Source organism: Falco naumanni, chromosome 9, assembly GCF_017639655.2.
Source record: "Falco naumanni isolate bFalNau1 chromosome 9, bFalNau1.pat, whole genome shotgun sequence".
Classification (NCBI taxonomy): Eukaryota; Metazoa; Chordata; class Aves; order Falconiformes; family Falconidae; genus Falco; species Falco naumanni.
Window position 1 is genome coordinate 38,400,827 of NC_054062.1, and position 25,044 is coordinate 38,425,870.

General features: G+C 38.5%; 1 protein-coding gene across 4 annotated transcripts in view; it reads right to left on the reverse strand.

Annotated features, from left to right (window-relative positions):
* Window positions 1–25,044, reverse strand: part of PHYHIPL (phytanoyl-CoA 2-hydroxylase interacting protein like) — an 80,110-nt gene that overhangs the window by 3,120 nt on the left and 51,946 nt on the right. For all 4 annotated transcript variants that reach the window (XM_040607272.1, XM_040607271.1, XM_040607270.1 and 1 more), the window contains exons 2-4: window positions 7,864–8,060; window positions 2,660–2,834; window positions 1,578–1,695 (exon numbers count right to left, since the gene is read on the reverse strand). In XM_040607272.1, the coding sequence (XP_040463206.1) occupies window positions 1,578–1,695; window positions 2,660–2,834; window positions 7,864–8,028 (458 nt within the window). In that variant the 5' untranslated portion in view covers window positions 8,029–8,060. The remainder of the gene's footprint in view (window positions 1–1,577; window positions 1,696–2,659; window positions 2,835–7,863; window positions 8,061–25,044) is intronic.

Consider the following 25,044-nt stretch of genomic DNA (forward strand, 5'->3'; position numbering starts at 1 on the left):
CCTAAAAGGTACATGTAGTTAGGGTTTTAACAAAACATTCAGAAGTGTGTATTGTGGAAGGAATTCCCTTGCGACTATATTAGTACTTTTCTGATCAGCCAGTTACAGGTATTCTAGCTTCATACAGACCCGGTAAAACACAGCTTTTTGTCTCCAACTCATTACAGAGGGGAAAACAATCTTGTCTCTATTTGTATCGAATCAAGAAAGAACGTAACAGGTGGGAGGGGAAAAGATAAGTGCAATCAATTAAAGTCATATTTGGCAGAACACGGCCAAACCCACAGCTATAAATGCACCTCAGTGGCAATTTTCAAAGCTCTATGAACACAAAGGCAGGTAGCACTATGTTTACATAGCTGAAAACAGGGCTATACGAGCGTTAGAACCACCCCAGGCATTTCCCTCCTGTGGCATCTCATCTATGATGGCAGTAGAGATTTACAAGGTCCTCAAAGAGCCTCAACAAGTGTAATTAATTCTCTGCTTCCATCGAGTTTTGCGGTTTTGTCACTATGAGCAATAAAATAATTCTTCCAAAACACAGAAGGGAAAGAGCAAACCCCATGCTCTGGAATATACATGACGCTCCTGTAATTGAGGACTACAAAGTGGGAAAGTTTCCAAGGGTGGTGGAGTCTGCTCTTTGGCATTGGATTCCCTCACGTATTATTTTTTTTTTTCACCAGTTTTAAAAAACTCAGTTCTAGACAGGTACTAGCGTGCCACCCACATAAAACGGGAAGCAGCCCCATCTCTCAGTGCATGTTAAAGCAGCACAGTCAGTGCTGCCGCCCTTCTGACATAGTGTGGAGTAGGTGGCGACGCACTGCTTACCTCTCATCCATGTTCTTCTAACGGTGGAAGGTTAGCTCTGCACGGTGACTGCTCCTGCTCAGTCAGTACATGAGCTTTGACTCCTTCTCTTGAAAAGTCGTCTTTTCTATTTTAATGACACTTCTGGTTGCGTGTGCAGAGGCACGTGGGGTCTCTGACAGGAATAAGGAACCTATCTCCCGCTATCCCAATTGACTCATTCCAACCAAAGCACAGGGCAAGAAGTTCTACAAGAACTGTCTAAACATCATTCCCTCTCCCTCCGCACATGTTCTGTGAATTAACGTTTGGATTGCAGAGCCCCGGTACTACATTTGGGCAAAGAAAGGGAGTGGTTGTATGTGGAGAGCAAATACTTGAGATGGAACTCTCAAATGCAGGCAACTGCCCATGCACACAGTTGTGCAACCCTACTATTAGATGTCTCACTCTGATATTCTTAGTACAATAGAAGTATTTGGCTAGTAAACACTCTGTTATGATAACAGACAACTTAATCAGGCTGAAGACCCTGTTGGTACTTCAGTTTCTGCTTCAAAACACAAACTTATATTACCTAGTGGAAGTGCTGCGTTAAGCAAGGTGGAAGAAATGGGTTATACTTTATTTCATCCCTTCTTCTGAATTGGCGATGAAGCATGCAGACATTATGCTCTAACTTTAGAACAGCTGCCTCCATTTACTTATTTTCACTACTCCCTTAATTTGCCCAACAATTTTGCATATGTTTACTTTCTTACCTGATGTAGTCAAAGTATTCTTTGTGCTGATTCCGATAAAAAACAGACAGTTTAAGCATACGACCTGCAATCACTTCAGCTTTTTCCAATAGCTGTGTTAGGTGAACTTTTGAATAATCTGGAAAGAAAGGACAATCTGCTAGTACGGGGGGAAGGAAAAAACCACAATGTTCTCCAAAAGCTACACAGACATGCAGACTTCAAATTGGACCAGGGTGTGGTAACATACCTCACATCAAGCAGTAACTATACAGAAACTAGTCCAACAGCAGTTTCCAACAGTGGTGACAGAAGAATGGCAGGAATATACATGCCTGATTCTCCCCGCGAACACTCTGCAAGCCTACAGCGCCTTTCAGCTCAGGGTTTGCTGTGTTAGCGCTGGTTACCTGACTGCAGAGGAACCGAGAACTGCCCTCTCTGGCGTATGTCATTTGATAAATTGTTTGCTACAATGTACCTGGTTGCAAGTCAATAACAAATTCACATAACTAAAAAAATTTTGCTTAGGACCCAGCCCAAATGGCATCTCAACCAACACGGGATTCATAGAGAGCTCGCTTCAGCACTCAGCTTTCACACAGGCAAGCACACAAGCACCAAGGAAGAGACTTATAAGTCAATGACAGGCTAAATCGATCCTCAAGACAGGGTGTTGGTAGTGCTCAGGCTTTGCAGCATGCAGAGAAGGGAGAGCAGCAGAATGTCTTAAACAAGCTGTCTCTTAGGCAGCTGCCATGCTGTCTTTTCTCCACAGCTGCTAGTAGCCAGCAGCAGGCACACAAGTGGTCCTGCCCCATTTTGGTTCACCAGTCTCCTTCCCTAGCGTGGGACAAGCAGTGGTGCCAGGCACAGCACTGTGGGGCAGCTAAGTTATTGCGGAACAAAGGGACAGTCCAGCTGCCTCTCAACACGCCAAACCCGAGCACACACACAGCATAAAGTTAGAATTCACGTTTCTGGGTTTGACTATTACAACCCCCTTAGCCTGCTTGGCGCTGGTGGATGGCTAACCCACCGGGGCAGCAGAGCTAGCATTAATTGCATACACCCTGCGGTGCGTGTTTCCTCAGCAATATTACCTGCTGTGCAAAACTCGATGATTTCACTCCACTCAGAAACAACATAATCGCCATCAACTTGCTTTGATGCCGTCTGCACTGCTACCGTGTATTCTGTTCTTGGGCTCAAGAACCAGTGCCCGCGGACTGTCATAGGCAAGGGAACAGCTTTGGCCACCAGTTTAGTGGGTACATCCTGATGGAAAACAAAGACAAAAAACCAACACACAAGTCAGCAGTGCAAGCAAACCAATCCACCACCCCTTCCCTCGTTCTTTTTGCAATGTAATCCCCAAACCCTGGCTCTTCTGTGTAAACCTTAGTTCTCACAATTCATTGCTGCAGCAAAGTTAAATAGAGTGGCCGAGGACAACGGTCTAAGGTTTGCTCTAAGAGCAACGATGATAACTTGCATGTATGAGTTTATTAATGGTTCCAAGTGACTATAGACTGATATTATTATATATAGGCCAATTATACAATTCAGACCAAAGGCGTTTGTGCTGAAGTATGCAAACAAAGAAAGACAAGCTACTGAGCACAAGAATATCTTTAAGAACTTCTTGTGCTCTCATTGCCATTGTTTTCTTTCAGTCAGCGTAACCAAATTCCTCCTGTCACTGATCAGTCCACTTATATTGCTGTTGATACCTTCCAAACCAAACAGCAATAATTAAACACATTGCAGAGTCACTTTGTGTGTTTTAAATGCATCAAAATACCCTTCTGTACAGAAAGGGCCAGAACAAGCCAAACATACAGCGAGATAGTTTGTGCCTGTCATTGCACCTCTTGCTTCCCACCCTGCCACCGTTCCAGATACTCTGTTGTGCTCTTCCATTGTATCACACCATAGTGCAACAAAGATGAACAGCTGCTTGTCATTGTTGAAATACCCAGTTTCTACAGTACCAAAGGCTGCAAGGGGAAGACAAAATTGAAGAACTGGACAGTTTATGCTAGAACTTTGGGTGAAAGGTCTCACAGTGGTGTTGAATGGTTCCCTGCATGGTGTACCTGAGGAGCTGTGATAGTGAGAGAGAGATTTACTCTTGAATATATATCAGCAATCACAGAATAGTAAGATGGCTGCCATCTGAAAAGTGTGCACTTTAGGTAACATCCATAGATGTCCACCCATAAATACTTGTCCATAGTCATCCACCTAGAAATACTACCACAGCAGTCCCTTAAGGAAAACAGAAATAGAAAAGAGATATTTTCTTTTCATGATCTGTAAGCAAGACCTGAAAGGTATTTTTTTTTTTTTTACTTGTCTTCTATTATGCGAAAGTATCTTTCTTCTCTCTTTTTTTCTATCACCAAAAATATTCTTAAGCTTCTGTATTATGCAACTGTAAAATTAGCAGCTTGTGATATTACAAGAACTGAAATGTGATTGACTGATAATCAAGGGTAAGAATTTGTTGTCATGATTTCTTTTTTGCTAATTCTCATTTAAATCAAATAACAGTTGGGAGAAAACTTTCTCTGTAAAGAATTCAGTTGTGCACTCTGACATAAATAACATATAAGAGATAGAGAAAAATAACAATAAACAACAAAAAAGAAACCCCAAATAGCATTTAAGCTACCACCCTGGAACTATATTGCAAAGACATCCCACGGGACTGCACTTGCTACTGCTAACACAGCCAGCAGCTGGTGCAGTCACAACCGTTACTGTTGCTGTCACCTTTCCTTTCCAAAGGGTAACAACTGTCTCCACCCGCTCAGCCCTCTGTGCCCATAACCCAGTGCTGGGGTTTGCCCCATTAATTTTGCCAGTTTTCATGTAACATTAAAAGCCTCATGGCCCTCGTGCGCCAAAGCCTCACCTTTGGGCTGTGCATTAGGAAACTCTCCTAACCGTACCAAAAAACGGGGCAGACTACCCAAACCCACACTAAATAGAGGGGTTTATCTCTTGTACAGCTGGGGAGGAGGGGCAGATATGATGCTTTTCATAACTCTAATCTGTTCTTTTACTAAGCAAACACTTCATTTTTCCTTAAGGCCTGACCTTGGGAAAAAAATGTCCAAATGTTAAGGTTGAAATTTCTCTGGGGATTCTCCATTTCTTTTCTTCTCTGTTCTGCTCAGCTCTCACTCCTGGCTGAGCCCCCCAAAAAGCACAAAGGAGGTTATATGCCAGCTTGAGGACCACCAGGATTCTGGGGCGGCAGATGGCTGCTCCACTGCCAGCACCCACCAGATAATTCTAAAGGTACCTAGACAGCAGTAATTTCAAGGAACAACCTGGAAACACTGAATAACTAAGCAGCAAGGTACACAAGTCACACTACCTCTCTCCTTTTTGGGGAAAGATGCATCCTTTGCAGTCCCTTTTTCTTGCCAAAGAAGCACCTTTCAATTTTCAGCTTTCTCCCGTTTCATCTTATCCTTCCCTTTGCTAGGTCTGCTCATAGGACACATCGTGAGAACTCAGCACACCCAAGCTCCATTCCTAGTTTTGCTAAATATCTAAGCCTCATTTCCTATTACAAGGGAATAATCATACTACTATATCTTTAAAAAGTGGGAAGATACCCAAACTGCATTGAGGAAAAGACAGTTTTATTAGAATTCTAGTCTTTACATACTACTACCAATGCAATCCTCCTCCTTCACAGATATGATGACAATAGTCATAAATAATAAAACTATACGCACCCTAAATATGCTGAAGTATTGAAAGGATGGATCATTCATGTGTGGTCTCCTGGGCACACAAGGAAGCAAGCAGACCCCTTTCCTGAGGGACAGCATCTATCTGTCAGGTTAGGTCTATAACCCAAGTCACTTGCTCACAGCCACGTGAGCAAACTGAGACTTAACACTAACTCTCTGCAGGTTAGAAAATAGTTTAAGCTGGTCATCTGGGCCTGTCACTGTGAGAGAGACACGAACTTGCAGACAATGATTTACCCTACCTGTAAACTAAGTAAGAACGATTATTTCCCCCCCCCCCCCCCCCCTCCCCGAAGATGCCTGTCTCCTTCCACAGCCTGACTGCTGGATGACTCCTGAGAGTAAGTCCCAATGCTCTTTTTTAGAACTAAGTGGTATGGCTCACTCTTTTCTTTCTAAACAGCTCTGCTAGGAAAAGGGGCAGTGATATCTTCCATCTTTATACAATAGCTTTGTTATGAAGGCAATGGATGGGTGGGGGCTGATTTATTTCCCTCCGGTTTCTGGTCCCTGGTGCTGCAGCTGCCAGTTTATCAGCTCCCTACACAGCGGGTGTGCTGCTGAGCTTCAGCCGTGAAACTACTATAACTAACGTCATAGGGAGGAAGGATGCTTGTCTCCAACCATACTAGGGTTAGGGCAAATTTGGAACTTGAGCAGTTTTTAATTTCTCAAAAAAAGCTGATTTTAGGAAGCCTGTTAAAAATTACTTAGTACTAAAGATGCATGAAAGCAAACACGTATGTGCTCTGGCATGGATAGCTGTAGAGAATTCAGTCTGCAGAGTTCTCTTCCTCACCCTGTCTGCTGTCTGGATTTCCAGCATTCTGGCCAGGGAAAAAAAGGAACCCTCTCCCCCAAAAAAGTTTTACCAAGTCACTAACACAACTAGTACCATGAAATTTTAATTTAATTCTGACAAAATATCCAACTTACTCATAATTTTAAATGATGGAATTTAATCTCCTGTTCTTACAAAACCAATTACCTCTCCTTTGGCTAAACACTTTATCACAGTAAAAAGCTATGGAATTGCTGAGAAACACAAAATAAATCTAATAGCCTAGCTTTATTACCCTACCAATATCCCTTTTTCTCTCCATTTTAATACTTGTCTCATCACTGGGATATAGATTTTGAAGTATACATAGTGTTTCATCTGTTAGGGTGGCTCCATCTTTCACAAAAACAAATTTTACAACTTTACTCCAGTTTGAACATGAATGAAAAAATATGTAGATTCATAAAATGAAAGAAATTAAAAAAGAATCCATCCCAGTAAGCATTTCTATTAGAAGGTATACTCATTCCTGCAGTATAAAATGGGAATTCAAATTCAAATGTTGTCAGTCCAAAAGTAATAACAGTAAGAAAAAATCAAATATATTCTACTTTATTTGCTATTACAATTAAAAATGGGGCATAATAAATTCCTATTAAATTTTATAGTGCTAACATTAAAGTTTGTAGTGCTTCCCATGCTGGCTCCTAGCAATTGCAACATCATGGCCAAATATGTAAAATTCTCAATTTCAAGCAGTATTAAGTGATTGTTCATTAAACTTAATGCATGTGTTATTTCCAACCACATTAAAAAAAAAAAAAAAAAAAAAAGAAATGTGAAAATTATACACCTGCTATTAACAGAAGTCACAGGAAAAATAGCCTCACAATAAAAAGACTCAGAGAAATTTGTGGAAATATTTTCTAGTTATTGGTGGAAATATTTCCTGGTTATCCCACTGATTTATAAACCAATAGTAATCTAGGTGTTGAAAGAATTAGAGATCTCATACTTGTCTGGTTGGTTATTTGTACCTTGGCAAACCTTATCTTTTAGAGGTACTGGCAACATTGGTTTTAAGTTGGCGGGTGATTGTGTTGTTTAATCTTCTATCTCATTCCACATTTCCCTAGACATCTGGGTATTTCAACTGTTCTGAGGTCAAAGCAAATTTTGCTGGATTTGGTAAGTACAGATTCTGCAATGCATTCAGTATGTCCCTGCATCAGTGGCTTGAAGAAAGAGGCCAGATGAATATTCAGGTCACAGTGCTGAACGCTGCAAAATAAAATTGCTGGAAGCCTTCCTAGAAGTGCATTAGAATTTGTGACTCTTCTGTTGAAATGACATGTGTTGTTTTCATGAGTCTGTCACTGAACAAGGACAGGCACAGAATACATGAATTGTTTAAATAATGATTTAGAGCTAGTCAGGAATAAAAATGTCTGTCTGGCAATACATTGTGCAGGTTCCAAACTGTTTTCAAATGAAATAGTAAAGGTTATGTGCAGTTCTCCATGAAACAAATGAACTTGTGTGTGCATGCACATAGGCTAGAGCCAGAGAAGGTATTCCATGTTTGTTTTTTTTTTTTTTTAAAAAGAGTCAGTCAATCAGATTAATCAAAACCTGCCTTTGCTGGAAGTCCAATACCTATTTCCCATGGTCTGCTTTTGAAAGGATAATAAAACACTGAGATTCATCTATTTAAAATCAAGTATTTCCATCTTGATTTTTAAAGGAAAATTACCTTGTGTTTAAATTTGTTGGAATTCTTATTTTCTTTCTTGTTGAGATCAATGAAGTAGTGAGTAATGCGGTCCTTGGATTTAGAATCCATGTCCCAAGAAATCTTGAAGGAATCACATGTGATGTTACTTATTTTGATGTTGTGTGGGACTGGAAGTTCCTCCATCTCTGCAATCCCACTATCTTGTGATTTATTCCCTGCATAAAAAAATAAGCAAGATTCATGCAGTTAAAGACCTATTAGATACCCTTTTTCTGTGCTCCAATACAATCACACCTCCGAACAGCCTTTCACAAAGATTCACAGGTGGTACTGAGAAGCAACTATGAGGTACAGTTATGCAAGTGTCGATGTCAGCGATGGGAAATATTGGAAAGGGATGAAACTCCGCACATGAATAAGCACTAGACTCATCACAACTGTGTGCAGCTGCAGTTCGAGAATAAGAAACAGCTGAAGCTGTCTGGTGCTACAATGTTTAGTTGAGATGCCAGCAATGTCTACAGTTAACACATTGGTTAACTATCACTGAAATAAATACACATAGAAATAGTATTCTTCCTAAACCCATTTTTCAGGCACAAAGTGAAACCAGTCTCTTCAAGGTTTAAAGATGGTATAAGTACATACACATATGTATATACATATATAAAAAGCTGTCTTCACAATGAAACAATTAACAGTGATCACTTTGTTGAGCTCAGTAAAAGGGCCATATACACCAATTTCATTTTCTGATCTTTATTCTCTCTATTCTATTTGCCCAGTTGAGACCCTGCAGTTTTCTTGGCAATTTTTTTCTAATTTCTAAGTGCATATGGTAGATGAGCAAATGACCATTGACCCCAAAAACCATTGCGGGTTCTAAAATTAGGTCTTCCCTTAGTTCCCAAGGCAACCTTGTAGCAGAGCATTCCATGATCAGTAAAATTCAGAAACATTAGGTGATCCTGCACTACCTAAGACAAAAGTCAAAAGCAAACAACCCCCCCCCCCAAAAAGAACCCCAAACAAACAAAAAAACCACAACAGAAAGATGAGAAAAAAAAGTAAAAATGAAAAAATAGAGATTGTGTAAGAAAAGGAGTAAAAAAAAAAAAAAAAAAAAATCAAACACAGGTGAGAATACAAAGAAACAAAGGAGAAAAACAAGGCTAATGTCTGTGTAAAAAAAGAGAGGAAAGCTCCCAAATTCCATCCAGATGAGGAAGATAGGAAGCTCATGCAAAGATGTGAGGCAATACATTGTCAGAATTATTTTCAGTCACATCTAACGATACAAAAAGATAGTATTTATACTTCCATCATAACTGATAAAAAACTGGACACAAAAGGTGAGACTAGTCAGTAATAATAATAATAATAATAATAATACATTTGACTTGGAAAACATTAAGGACATTTCCACCTCTCAACATACGCTGTCACAGAATTATACCAACACCTCAATGCAGGAATATTAAGGCTGGCCTGATTGTTCAAAATTCTCCTCATGGATATGTGAAATTCAATCACAGAGTCCATGAAATCCATACATTTCCAGCTAGTATTCTGAAAAAAGCAATTTTACTGATGATTTTAAGAACCAAATAGAACATTTTCTACTTTTGTTCCATCTTATGAGCTTGCATCCAACAGGTTGTCTCCCCTTCAAACATCCCACTTACTTTTTCCATCCACCCCCACCCCACTTTCCAACTAATATCAAAGTCAGATAGTGCATGGTCTTGCTCAAAGTCCTACTCTGTTTGTGCCATCCACAATGACATTGTCAACAGCTAAACTGCCTGCAGTAGACTCGGAAAAACTAGTCATTGCTGACAGCTTTCTCTTCATATGAAATACATGGTAAGTGCTTTTCCCAACATGAGGTTTCAGAAAGCCAGCAGGGAGAAAATGGCATTGCTTTCTTTTGTAAGCATTTTGTTTTTCAAAAATGACTGAAAGCTCTACCAGGTACACTGAAAAGGCTACATACGATCGCTCTTCCAGACATGAGGCTCTGTGCTTAAGCAGTAATGTTTCTGAGGTTCTCAGACCTGCAGATCTGGATGGACTCGGATCTCAGCATACTGGATAAATGAATAAAGACCTGAACAGACATGCAGTCAGGAAATCCAAACCATATATATCCACAATACATTAATGTGCAACTTCTTTGCTTCAAAAGTGAGTTTCTATACTCCATACCTATGGGCCTTAGCATAAGACATCTGCAAAGCAGTATTGACCATTGACAAAAAGTAACAGAGGTGAGAAAAGGTTTTGGAGCACATGGATGACAGCCAAAGAGCAAAAGTGCTTCTGTAAAGGGGCATTTTTTTCTATACAATTCTTGGAAATAATGTCTGGCATACCTCTTCAGATGTCTGGGCTCATGATCCTGTTAATTTCTTTGCTTGAGAAGTGAACAAATGGTTTAGGTAAATGTCTAGCAGAAAATCTCCAGGTAATTTTAGCGACATTTTAATGTAAGTCTGAGGAAAAGAAACCACCTGCTTTACTAAAGTTCTAAGCTATCCTTTCTTTTATGATGGAACAAAATCCAAAATAAACACTTTTCTGAAATCTTTAAAGCTCTTTGAGAGTAGAAAAAAAATCAGTTTACAGATTTTGAAATGCAAACAGTATATGAAACAAAAAAGTAAAATACCTCACAGTTGTGACTAGCAAGCAACACTCCAGTTTCCCGCAGTAGCAGGAACCTAACAATGATACACGGTATTAAACGGAGGAGGAGGATTCAGTGAGTATTGGTAAATGGTGGCTTTTGAATAGCAATCAGTGTGCCATTGCATGGGAACAAAGGAAAAAGGGACAGAACATGAAAAGCATGCTCTTGCTTTCTTAGGTTTGACTGATCCTAAGAACCAAGCATGCAGGTGACCAGCTTTGCCCGCAGAGCAGACACCCTAGCATTCAGACCACCAAGAAATTTTGAAAAAGCATTCCCTTGTAAAGCATATGCTCTAACTCAGAATCTGGGTCCTGCAAAAACTAGTCCTCTTCAACGTTAGGAACAGCATTTTGTTCAGAGATGTACTGGAATATAACATAAAAGTGTGAGCTACAGTGCTTAACATCACTGCACCCTAATTAACTAGAAAGAAATGAAGGTGACGGGATAGCACAGGAAAGTGAGAATATCCTAGCCAGTCTGGTAATGTATGCACATCACTTGTAACAACTACATAATGTGGAACATTTCCACTAGAGTTTATTAATATTATAAAAGCATTACAACTACTATATTTTTATTTATTAATTAATTACAATTTTTAAATTAAACAAATAATTAATTAAAATATAAATAGTAAATAGATAAATAAATAAATAAATATAAGGCAAAAATAGGCAGAATTTTCAACAGCTTACCCAAAGAAGTGTAACTTTGATCTAAACATGGATGCCAAGTGTTTAAGAAAATACTACTATCTGCTGTTAAAGCAGGGGTTCAGCTAGGGTCTGATAATATTGTCAACCAAACCACTTAAAAATGCTGGCTGCTACAACAGATTACTTAGCAACCTACCTGCTAGTTAAAACTAGAGACTTCAGTTGATTGGTAAATGTAATATAGGCATCCCGGAGATCAACAACTGACTAAAAAGGTAACACGTTTGTACCTTGCCTTTTTTCCATTTCTGCTCTGGAGAATATTTTGAATTGGTTTTCGTACCAGAAAGCGTGTCCACTTCAAGCCACCTCTTTATACCAGGGTCAATTTAAAGAATAGACCAACATCAGGAAACAGGATGTCTACTAAAAGCAGAAATAGCGACTGAACTTACTCAAAGTCAGCATACACTTGCCCTAAAGTGCTCCAAAACTCCAGCTGAAAGGAAGTTACTACTGCTATGCATGTGAAAAAAGGTGGAGAAGGCATTAGAACTGGCTGCTTTCATGTCAGTTGCTTTGCCACTTCACTGAGGCTAAATTGATCTTAGGTGAAGCACCACAATACAGACAAAAAAATGAAAATAGCATAGGAAAAGTTGCTGTAAGAAGCTTCATATCAAATTAAAATAGATCAGCTTCCAGCTAAAATGGCTACTTCGTTTTGCACATTCATGTTGCTTCAACACTGGAAGGCCCAGCAGGACTGCGTAGAAACACTGCTTGCAGGTCTCTTTTGGGCAGACACTTACAGAAGAGCTAGTAGTCGAACAGCCTGGTCTCCCCTGCCAAAAAACCAGGCATGTCATCCCTGTATGCTGCAGAAGTCCCTCTGTTTTAACAAGAAAACAGTTCTCTTTTAGAGCAAGCAAAAGGGCCCAGAGATTCTTGACCCATATAATAAGAATTTAAAGACCACTCATGTGTGCATAGGTCACACTGGAAGCATAAGACTTTAAATTTCTTCAAAGTCGAAGAATAAATACAACATGAGATCAGCTGGAGAACTGCAAGATTAATGCTTTATGCTCCTATTCACAGGCTTATCTCTTTCTGCCATATCCAGACCTAAATTTCAAGTTAAATTGTCTAATCAATTTTAAAGCAGTTATGATACTCACTGCTGCAGCTAAACCAAAACACTGGCAAATGGGTAACAAACCAATTTTATTTATATACACATAGACACACTTAATTTAGCATCCTCATTATATCTTCTACTTACATAAATTATCTCTGAATGGGAAAAAAAGGCAGAAAAATCCCATTGAACATTCACGGCTTTCACTGTCACAATTGGAGACAAATGATAAGACTTGGAAATTGGTAAGTCCACACTGAAAAGATCTGAAAAAGGGTGTTTTTGAATTTGCCTCGTCACTCAAAACACGCTGAACCATTGCATCTGCAGCAGTAGAATGATGGTGGCAAAGAACCTTAACACAACCTCTAATTGGTAGCTACCGAGCATTCACAACCACTGAATTTTTATGATTTTTGAGTACTTGATCATCTTTTTCCCTTACTTCCAAAAATGCAGAACTTCACAGCAGGGCAAGGCAGAATGTGCCTACTGATTTTTAATTTCACAGACAAACTGTTAACATTATCCACAAAAGGAATCCTGAAAGGGCTAATTTGTGGTTCACCCTCTAAGCATACTTACAGCTCACAAAAGTCAGTTTTATGAACGAGACCAATAAAATAATACATTTATAGGTTCCTGTGACCTTGCTTACAGAAGTTTTGACTCTGATATTATCTTGGCAAATACATTCCTGCTATCAAACTTTAACAATGGAAAATAATTAACTGAACAGTATGATAGACATTTAATGAAGATATAGAATCCCTTCACATACATTTGTATATCCCATAGTTTGAATGTAATTCATTGTTTGGAGACATTAAAAAGACGGCTTCATGCTCAGAAGTTGTATATCAGACATGCTGGGGTAGAACTCCTCAGTATTCAGAACTCATGCAGTTTGTATTTAGCAATCAAATCGCACCCTCTTTCCCATCACTCCATCCGTAACACTAATATGCCACCTTTCACAGCATTAACTACGCAGTGTGCTGCACTATGCAAGCACGAAAAATTATTCAGCAGTCGAGAAACAAATGCACAGAGAACAGAACCTGCAAATGTCTGAATACAATGACATAATAGCCATCCATCAACAGGGAAAAGGCTACAAATATTACAACCATAATGAGCGTGATTACTTGTACTCAAGAGTGAAGTAAACTTGTGAAATAATAATTCAACTGCAATGATGTCCATTAAATCTGGAGAAATTAAAACAAGGCAGGGCCAGGTGAAATCATTTTCTCTGATGGAGCCGTGAAAGTATCCCTTCAGTAATCAGGGTGACAAAATATAGCTGCAAAATATCACTATTTATCTGCAATTCAGACTTGGATACTACGGGGAAAGTAATATAAGAAGGCTTTTCAGATTGCTATTTCCCCTTCATGGGGTTTAGATTTAAGCAATTCAGGTATTCATCCAATATCTGGACAAAAACTATTTATTAATTTTATATACAGAAAAAATATAAACATCTAAACAGAATTTGGAATAAAGGGGGGGGTCTGTTTGAACCATCACTCAACCAAATTCAGAGTTGTCCTAAGCAGTGATGGAAAGTTACACACCCCTGAAGTGATGTAAATTCACTTCATATCACAGAGGCCAAACATGCCAGCAGAACAAACAATAGCAAAGAGAAGAAAGCGATGAAAGGGCTTTTCCTTGCATTACTTTTAAAATCTCTTGTTGACTCTGTTTCCTGCTAAGGCTTTGTCCTTCTGTCCCTCAAGATGCAAATTAAATCAGCTTAATGAAGTGTAACTTACATTTTCATTTAAGCCCATTATGAACCACCCTCAACATGTATAAATAGATTTGCCTCTTTTGGCATCACTCTGGAAAATCTCCAGTTGTACGGACAAAGATAAATCATCTGGTTCTAAGTTTCTTTGTACTCAGGGGTAAATCTTCAGTGTCTTTAGCATCATGTTGTGGGAAACATGGACTTGCGATGCTTTTGGAGCAGACATTCTGAAATCACTATTATGCCTCTCCTAAGCTGCCGACACCATTGCCATGGATTTCTGAAAAGGTTCCCAACAGATCAGTGAAAAATGTGAAGGCATTTGGGGCCGTCAGTTTGTACTGTGTAAATCTCAGGCTTGTCCTTGCATCTGAAATGGTTGCTATTAACAAGTTCCTTTATCTGAGGATGAAGGTCCTTGCATTTAATACTGTCTAGATTTAAAACAAAACACAACACAAACCATGGAATGCTTGTGGCTGATGACTGTTTCCAGTTACAATACTGCCTTTTCCAGCTGTAAGTTACACTGAAACATTCTAAGAGCTCACTGGTCTAGCTACCACATTCTCAGCTGAGGAGGTGACATCTAAGTACTTGAGGACAGCTGTTTCTTCAACTTTGATTTCACAATGATTTGCAAAGTCATCTGTTCAAAACCTCAGTTTCATTTTCCAGAAGACATGCATATATTTAGAGATTTCAAATAAATGTAGTGCTGAAAATCATGGAATCTAGTAATTCCCCAAAAAATTAGTTGAAAATAAGGAAACTTCACTGCTTCTTAAAGTCAAGGCACATATTTAAGGCTCAATTAAAAGTTGTAGACAAATAACAAAATAAAATACAGGTCCTACAGAAATTCTAGGTGAAGAATGTCTGTTCTCTGAATTTACCATTAGTAGCAACAAAGAAAAAACCAGTTCAAGACACTTTCAAGAAATGAGATCTTTTGACATTTATATGATGAAAACTGGCTTTGTGGTGCAGAAAAAAAAAAACGTGATGGAAAAACTAGGTGATACAAAACATGTATTATAGGGGGACTATACAGTCAGTATAAAAAACTAAGCCTATGTAACATGCCAAGCTCCTGAAGAACCTTCACCCTTAACACCAACCTGTGGCCCAGGGTTGAAAGTCTGCCACAAAAAAGAAAGCCTAGGTTCGGTGGTGTTTCCTTCCTTCAAACTGTGGCTGGCTGTGCTAAAGCGACTCAGAGCAGCCTCTAGCTTGCTGCAGTTCTTATGGCAGGTAAGACACCCGGAAGCTACTCAACTAACTGGGAATGCCAAAAGCACAAGGAAGCCCTGGTGATATCCCACAGCCAGCAAATGGGAGGAAAGCCAGCAGAGCAGTTGTCATGCAACTTCTATGTCACTACAATATTCTCCTACGCTGACGTAATTTCACTAGTTTATCTGGGCTGCTGTCACTCAGAGGATAGCGCAGCAAGTGCTGCTCTGTACTGTCTTTAGAAAGACACACAAGATATTAATCCCCGCAGTTACTTCTGTGAAGTGTCAGCTCCTTGAAATCTTAGGAATTTGATAAGGGAAATGTAACGAAGGTTTGTGAGCCAGAAAATAAGCAAGGTGAGACTGTACCCACACAGCACAGAATTAAAAGCTAACCCTGGGTCCTTAATACATTCTGGGAAGATATCTGAAAATCAAAAGATGGGGATGAGAGACACAGCAGAATAAATTATAAGGTAAAACAATTTTTGAGACCCTGAAAGATCAAGTTTACTTTACACACAGATACCAGTAGCACACGTGATAGACACATCAAAAGACAAACAAAATCTTATAACACAAATCACATTTTTTAAAAAATGTCACCTTTTTCAGATCTTAAAAATATATCCACTGCAGAAAACAGAAAGTGTTTTTCTTAAGTTAACATTTTCAATACAATGAGATACATTAGCTGTGACCTTTTGAAATAGAAATATTTGATGAGAGGGGATTAATTTCATGAAGAGCACCCAGGTACCATCACATAAGAAATCCTCTTACTAGATACTGATACAACTTAAAAGAACTCATTTGGAAACAGTAACTCCCACATAATGAACAAAGACATCTTTACACCTTCCGAAATGTAAAAAATTCTACCTTTCTTTATCTTGATAATTCAGCTGATTGGTTATATAGAGCTGATAAATAACCAAAATACTAAGTTTATAATTCTAGAAAACTGCTATAGACTGGAAATATTTGAGTGCTATAATTCAGACTGAAATCTCTGACTTACTGTGGAGGTATTTTGTTTTCTCAGAAGTTCAACAGGAAAGAGAATTCTTTCTGTGTAACCATCAAAAATGACAGGAAAGTGCCAAGAAATCATGTATTAGCTGCATACCTTAAATTTAACTAAGCAACAATACACTATCATATTTTTCTCCTGAGCTCTGGAATGAGTGGGTCCCTTTCCAACTGCTAGCTATATAAAACTGTTTTACAGGATCAGGATAATATGTCCCAATCAAGCAAATAATTAACCTGAATATCAAGGATTTCAATGTTCACCAGAACACCTTGTTCAAGGCAGTCAATGAAACCACACAGAGGAAATACAAATACAACAACATTTATAAAACTATCAAATCAAGACCGGTATTTGTTAGGCCATGTAAGTGGCACTTCTGAAAGATAGCTATTCTATTTCAAAGTTCAACTTGCTAACCATAACCACATAACTAACATTTATGCTTTATTCCTGCTTCTTTTCACGATCAAAACCTGAGTGAGTAGACTCAGACTTTTCAACGTCTCTCTCTCCTCTCCCCCAGAATTCTGGTAAACTAACTCCCAATACAGATTTTTTTATACTTATATAAGCATATTTAAGAAAATGTTCTAAATAAGTAACCTTGTAAAACCAGTTCCTACATTAGATAAAGAGAGAAAGCTTGGCTCTATAAATCCTGTTAGAGGGATAAACCCCTCTAAATCTTCTCCTCTTTTCCTCCCCATGGCTGATACCAGTTGTGCATTTTCTAGTAAGATATTGTGCACTCTAACCAAAATTTAAAAAAAAAAAAAAAAAGACAGTTTTGAAAATAAAGCATCACTTCTTTATAACTACAATATGTATATCTATATTTGCTGGATGTTTTTGAAATGTTCATACGCATTCAGATTCTCTTGCTGCTTGATTTTAACTCAAGGCTTAATTTTGCTGTTTCCTACTAGTCTACACCATTAAGTTCAGCAGGAATATTCCCCATTGCAAAATGAAGAGAACACAACTAGACTCTGTGAGCACAATTGTGCCTTTAGTACAGCCATCTTCTTCAGCAGAGAGGGTACCCCAAACCTGCACCTACATAAAACACTGAGCAATCTCCAGATTGTCTAGTTTCTGCATTGAAGAATTTCTCTCAGCCTCTTACAAAGGACTCAATTCTTCCTCCATCTCACATGGAGAACAAATGTACTCTACAAGTGGTCCCATGATTCAAATCAGGAGCAGTCCAATATCTCAATCCCACCACTGACAGCAACAAACGTGTAGGCTCTTGGTTCTCACCGAGCGGCGCCCCACTCTCTCCCAAGGCTCATTTTTCACTGCCTGCTGTCAGCTGCGGGACTGAAACCTTGTTCTGCAAGCAGCCTCTCGTTTCACAAAGATGGCTCAGAGACTCGGTTGCTACCTGACAGGACGTGTAGGACAGCAACTGAAGGACAGTGCATAACGAAAGAAAAGCATTCAGCACAGTCCTGCAGTTTTGCCAGTTGCTCGACCACTAACTCAACTGAGATGCTCATTTGCCCTTAGCAAAAGCACTTGACCATCATGTAGTTTGAGATCTTGTGTAGATGGCATGTCAGGGGCTTGGTTTCCTCAAATGTGTGTAAGTATGTTTTCCACTAACACCAATGGGAACACACAATGCAAGTGTGGCAAACCTGACAGCTAGAAGTAGCAAATAAAGCATTACAATGGTATATTTTAGAATATGATTCTGCCATCAGAACTGTAGGGCTTTGGTTTACAGCTCAAGCATTCTCTCAGTAGACACTGAATGCAACAACAGGTTCAACAGGAAATTAAATGTCTCCATACAGAGACGGTTACTATAGCACACAGAAATCAAACGGTCCCATTATAATATTTCTGTGGAATATAAATTTTGGCTTAAACACAAAATTCTCAAGAATGGATTTGTTGGGCCATATGTACTCCTTCAAAGTTAAAGATAATAAAACTCAAACTTTTCTTTGCTTCTTAAAAATGACAGTAGGTAGCGTAACAAGAAAAAAGCAGGAACAACATTCACTCCTGTGATAAGATCACAGATGTCTATGGAATTATACCTGAAATAAACTTTCTACAAGAGATGCACACTCTAATTCAAAAGCAAAGGCTGCTGTCCAAAAGATTTTTATTTTTTTGCACATATATATATGACTTACAATGGCGTTCGTGTGCAATACTGGTAAGACGCACTACTGCGGAAACCACCAATACTCTTACTATGCTAAGAAAAAATAAATTACTAACAAAGGCCAACATTACCCTTGGGCAGTGAGTCTCTTCAGGGTCACTTTCCATTGAGTGAAGAAAGGCAGTTTCCCAGACCGGATAATCCGAGTACCTACAGTTAGCTCTCACGTTTACCTTTGCCCTGGAGGAGTCTAATTCTTTTCACTGACTAGAGAGGGAGGTCATAGAAGTTAAGAGCTAGCTGAAGTTACCCTCTGTAATTATTTCCTAAATTACATTTGTCAATTCTTATGATTCTTATGACACTACAGCAACCTCTGATAATTTGCAAGATTCCTGACAAAGAGAACTAAAAAAAAAAAAGAACGTGGGGAAAAAAAGTAAGTATTAAAATGCAGCCAATTTCTGAACTCTTATAGCAAAGAAATCTACAGCTCACTGACTTAGAAATATCCTTTGGACTGATGCTTTAAAAGGGATAAACTTTTCAAGAACAATTTCTCTGAATTTCTGTGTCAAATACTTCAGTTTTTCACTTATCCCCGCAATATTTTTTCTGAAAGCACTAATAGGATCAAACATCTAAGGACCATTTAATTTTGAATGTGGATGAATTTGTATCTTGAAAACTGCAATTATAGCTAAATTATTCAATAACTTTGATTTAATTAATTTTCATTTAAAATACATAATGCATTAAATTGCATCATTAAACCAATTTCTCAAAATAACTGTTTCCTCTTTTGTTATTACCATAAAGGAAATTCAGATATATCACTGTGAGCTGTCCTCTGCTGTTATCAGCCAATTGTTCCAATTCAGTGCCAACTCTTCCTTTGATTTTAGACCCATCCTTACCTGAAGCAAAAATTTAAGTAACATTTGGTAACATCTTCAGAAGAACCTAAATGATTTAGAAGTCTTACAGAAATCAACAAGATTTAAGCTGTGTTACTTGAGAGTTGCTGAAAACTTGGCCACATAAATGTAACAATTCATACCGATGGCTGAAAGTGGAGGCACACATGAGTTTCACAGACCCAAAACAAAAGATAAAACCTGACTGAAAGTCTGATAAATGGCTAATACGGCAAGGCTGACCTTATTCTTTCTTTCACCAAGATTAAATTCTTACTGGGTATCCTGATGTCTTGGAAGTATTTAATAGTTATACTTTACTCATTCAAAACTAAACCACATTTTTAGAATGTCAATAGCCACCAGAAACTCTTTCTGATAGACTGAGTACTAAAATGGAAATAGATGCAAATCTCTGTTGATAAAAATCACGCCTTTCTAGAGTTTGCCTTACTCCTTATGGATATGTTTTGCAAGAATATTTCAATGAAAACTGGATGCTTCTATAAAGTACTTGGTGTTCCACAAGGCTGGGCCACCATTACCCAGTTTTTCCTCTTTCACAATTTTATTACACATAAGTTGAGGAGCGTTAACTCAGTAAAATACTAAGCTATACACACGTGCAAAAAGATTCAATATTAAATGTGTTAAAAAATACATGGAGAAATTGTGAGAAAAGGAGGATTTTTGTTATCAGATAAACACATGCAACTGTAAGGTTGCGAATAATCATGTCGGTACACATTCCTTTACTAAGGACCAGGAAAACTGTAAGACAACAAAAAACCCACGTAGCCCAGACTAAACTGACATGCCATCATGCCTACATTTCCCTTTATCTAAGATGTGCAGATCTACTGATCCTACCGTGCTCCCAAATCATTGTGGTAGAGAGCTGAGGAGAAGTGATGGGATCTCCTTTTATGACACACGAATATCAAAACCAAGCAAACTGATAAGCTGAGACTGAGTGCAAATACCACCACCAAACGTCAGCATCTTGTTCCTCATCCTGTCTGCTGGGTGACTCATATATACAAAAAAATGTATACCAAAATATACTGTTCCCACTGAACTCTCTTACACTGTTTATACTAAAGATGTGGATTTATTTTTTACTGTACCTTGTCACGTTGAAGCTAAACAAACTTCTCTGCAACATTCTCTGGATTCAGAATTGCAGTGTGGCAAAAATAGCTACAGCTGCACTGCAACTCCTACTGACATACCATCGGTTTTCATGCCTCTGACCGTCACAGCTAGGCTAGTGCAATTGTACCTTCTTGAAATCAAACAGGACACTATCGTAGACCACACACACCAAGCCACCACAGTATTTACTGCTAATTAAAGTAGTGCTCCCATTTTGTTCAGCACAGCAAGCTTAGGTACATGGGTGGTAAGTGGATCTTCTCAGCATGTGTTGACTACAAGAAGCAGTTTGAAAACAAATTTTAATTACAATGAGGATTTCTCAGCTGCTGAAAGGGAAAGAAGCTAATAAGGGATGTAAAAGGCTCTAAACCATCTTTTAGCTTAATTTAAATGTCATTTAAAAATTAAAATAAACTTTACAGCCATTGATATATACTAGAATTTGTGTATATTACATATCTTCATTTATACGGAATTCCAGATTTGGAAAGCAAGTAACTACATCAGAAACTCTACTGTAAAAGCAGATCAATTTATTACATATTCTTAATTTGTTTAGCAGGAGAAGCCTGCATTGGCAAGTATCTATGCATCCTTATGAAATTCTGACCATACTTCAGACTGCACTCAGACCCATTTTGCGGTGTATTTTTGGAAGGATGCTACCTCAAGTACTGTTTTCCTGGAAAACAGGGAGTGACGTTTTTCGGCAGACTTCCACCCTGTTGATTACTAAAGGGGCAGATTTTTGAGCAGGAAGAGATCTGGAGCTTCTTACAGCATGAGGTTTTTCTGTACTGATGAATAAACAAGTACAGCTGCCTCTGAGACTCTGGAACTGCCTATGTCTCCAAGACTAACAACAAAAGAAAACAGATCTCATAGGTGAAGGCACTGACTGTATGACCCTGGACAAGTTGCTTGGGGCCAGATTCCGATCCAAGTTACACTGCTTTGGGTCACTGGCCTAATTGCTCCAATGCTCTTCATGTAACACAATGTAACTGAGAGCAAAGCATCGGCCTTAATCTTTTAGTGCTTTTAATATTAACCGTATATTAGAGAAGTAAGCAGCCTTTCATGATCTATAATTTCACGTGTACTAAACAAGAGAGATGGACAAACAAACACTTTCATTTTAGTTTATCACTATGCTTATACTCATGCTTATACTTGTTTACCTCATTCTTATTTGACTGGCAACAACTTGTGCCATTTCTTGCAGCTGTGTCCTAACCAAAACCAAAAATGTGTTCTCTGCTTCAAGTTATGTCATGTGAGTTCAAACCTAGCAAGCAGAGGCAGCCTTGTACTCACATGAGCTTTAATTTGACCTGCCACCTTGCCTGAAAACTGCAACTGCATTGATCACACAAGGATTTTCGTTTAAGAACCATTTTTCTTTTAAGCAAAGGGAAGCCCAGAGAAAAAGGCAAAACGTGTCCCTTGAAGGGCAGCAGAGAGATCTCAGGGCTGGAGACCACAATCTTACCAAGCATTTTGCTTGAGAAAGTAGGGTGCTCAGCATGAGTAGGCTTTTGTAACTCACTGGATACCCTGGCACTCTACAGCATGAATGAGCATTTTAGTTCAGTGCACTGGTAATTGCTGCGTGCTTTTCACACAGATCCCTTGTAAGGAATAGGGTCTGGCTCTGTTTTACATCAGTTTGTTCTTTTTAACTGTGATTTGAAATGTATTACATATTCACAATAGTTCAGGAAATTCTACTCTGTAACTTGCGCTATTTTTTAAAATTTAATTTTTATGCAGGTTTCAGACTTTTTTCAGGCCCTGACAAAAAAGGATATAGGGGTTCCGAGAGTCTTTTTTTGGCAAAGGCTGGAGTTCTGTTTTGTTTCATTTTTAGCTGGTTTCCTAGGGCAACCAAACGTAGTAAAGGTCTTTGGAAGCAGGTCTGCCACTGGCTGACTTAAAAAGAGGAGAGCATGCATAGATAACTTTGGTTGCTGCCAGTTTCATTAAGGGAGGAAAGCAGGCAGAAATGAGAGGACACTGTTAAATACTCCCTATCAAGGGAAAGGCTACAATGAGTTCAAGCTTCTCACTAATACTAGAACATACAAATGACACAACTATAAATACTGTAGTCAAAGGAAATTTTTAAGCAGCGTTTTCACCATGTTAGAATTCATCCCTCACTCAGACCCAGTATAACATATAGGTTGTGTGGGTTTATTAGAAGTCTTGACTCCAGCTCATAATTTTCTTGTCCTGATGGCATTTGTAACAGACCTTTCATGTAAATTCTCTATATGAAGTTTGTCTAATGAAGAGGAGAAAACTCAAACTGAAGTTTTGATGTAATTAGCTTAAAAGAAACTTATAACAATTCTGAACTATCATATTAAAATCCACAAGAACACCATGGTCCTCAATAGTTCCAGAACTATTTTTTTAAAAAGCACAGCTCAGTTGGATACTTTAAATAGTTCCTGTTATAAATTCTTCTGTAGTCTTACTATTCAGGCTATCAAAGAATCATTGGATCATAACAAGTGATCCATCACCATCATGGTAAGGCAAAATTGAATTATTACCTGTAGATGAATAGCTGCAAAACCTACTACAAATTCACCAAGCCAACCAAGTCCTCTTGGGTATGTTACTTAAATAAGAATTAATATTTAGGTTAGTTTTTTCACCTTTTGGATTTATGGCATTTAAAAGCATCTCAAGCAATGCCTTCCAACTCATGCTCCTACTATATGAGCTAAATATAACAAGCATACTAAGATATACTGAAGAATTTAGTTTCATGGTATGGCTTCCGTCTTAAGCATTGCACACTTGTATTAGGGTTGACAGCCTCACCAGACAACCTTGGTGGTTTGCTGACAGTTTGCTCAAGGAAGCAACCCAGAAACCAGCTGAGCATTACAGAACATAAAAAAATAGGAAGAGGAGAATCAGTACTTTATTCTTCACATACAGAACCTAATTCTGTCTTCCCCGCAGTTGTACAGTTATGAGAAAGCAGAATACCAGACATGTTCCTACTACACAGGTCATGCTGGGGCAGCTGGCTACCTAATGTGTCATGAAACTTGAAATTAAACTCCCATACTCCAGAAAAACTGTTATACTCAGATCCCTGTAAATCAAATATGATTTAAGAACTCCATGCTACCTAGACAGAGAGACAAAGTGAAGTACAGAAGCAACATATTCAACGGGTCGAGGTTCCAAAGCATGGTACAAAGCAATTCACAGACAAAGGAAACAACGAAGTGTACCTGGGGGAAGAGAAAGTAACCTCCACCCGTGGGCAGAGGCGAGAAAATCCCATAAACTGTGTGTGAACTCTTACTGCTCAAATCTGTCCTTTCATGAAGGGTAGCGTGGCAGCTGTGTCATCAGAGCACAGGTTAACAGTGGCTAAAATTTCAGTATGTTCCCCACACGAGGCACAGAACTCCTCTGTGGTGTAATGCATTCAGTGAGCAGATACGTTTAGGCATTTTCAATTCCTGTGATTAGACATATGCCTTGAAATTACACTGAAAGTGTAAAGGCTAGAAATTAATCAGAAACATTAGCACTCTGAAAACCACATGTTTACTACAGGGCATTTATATTAATATACCAGCATAAATTCCATCATAAAAATGTAAGTGCATAATATTTACTCTATGTCACCAGATGTACCTTAGTAGCATTAAAATACAATCTGCTGCACACTCCATTCTTAATTTTATCCCTTAGTTTATATAAACATATGTATAATTTCCCTTTACATAAGTTGGAATAAAAGCACCGATGACACCACATGAATCACTCCACTGATACTTATATATCAGTAATCATGGCTGACCAAGATTGAAAGAGCCTTTTAAAATCTTTTTTATCCTACTGATTTTGAAGTCCATATGCGTTAGACTATGGGTACACATAGAAGTGAACTGAAAAAAACTCCTGGAATAATATTTTTAAAATGTTATTTCTAGCCCAGAACTAAAGATAGAGATGAAATCCAGACAAACTGCAACTTAAAGAGAGAGGTTCGAAATTAGATGCCTATCTGTATGAAATGAGACAGAATACACACAACAAAAGTTAGGAAAATACAGTAGTTGTAAGTCCTTAATTATGCTGTGTGACAAATGCAAATTTGTTTTTATACAAAGTCTTATTGAAGCCAATGGAACAGCTCAGGCAATAAATTTATGGGATTCTTCTAACAATTGTAAACTGCAGAATTCTCCTAATGAGAGTGCATTGATACACAAAGCTTAAACATGGGGATTCCTCAAACTCTTCTCCTCCCAGAGCTGCCAGCTGTGTCTGACTTAACAGTATTGGAGAAATAAACTCCAGATGCCATTCCTTGGAACTAAGAAAGAGTGAAACTGTAGGAATAAAAATACTGTAAGTCACTCTGTAGGAATGAAAGAGTAACACCAAACTAGTTTTAAAGTTTCCCCTCTTTGGTAGCAGCTAGAACTGTCAAGGC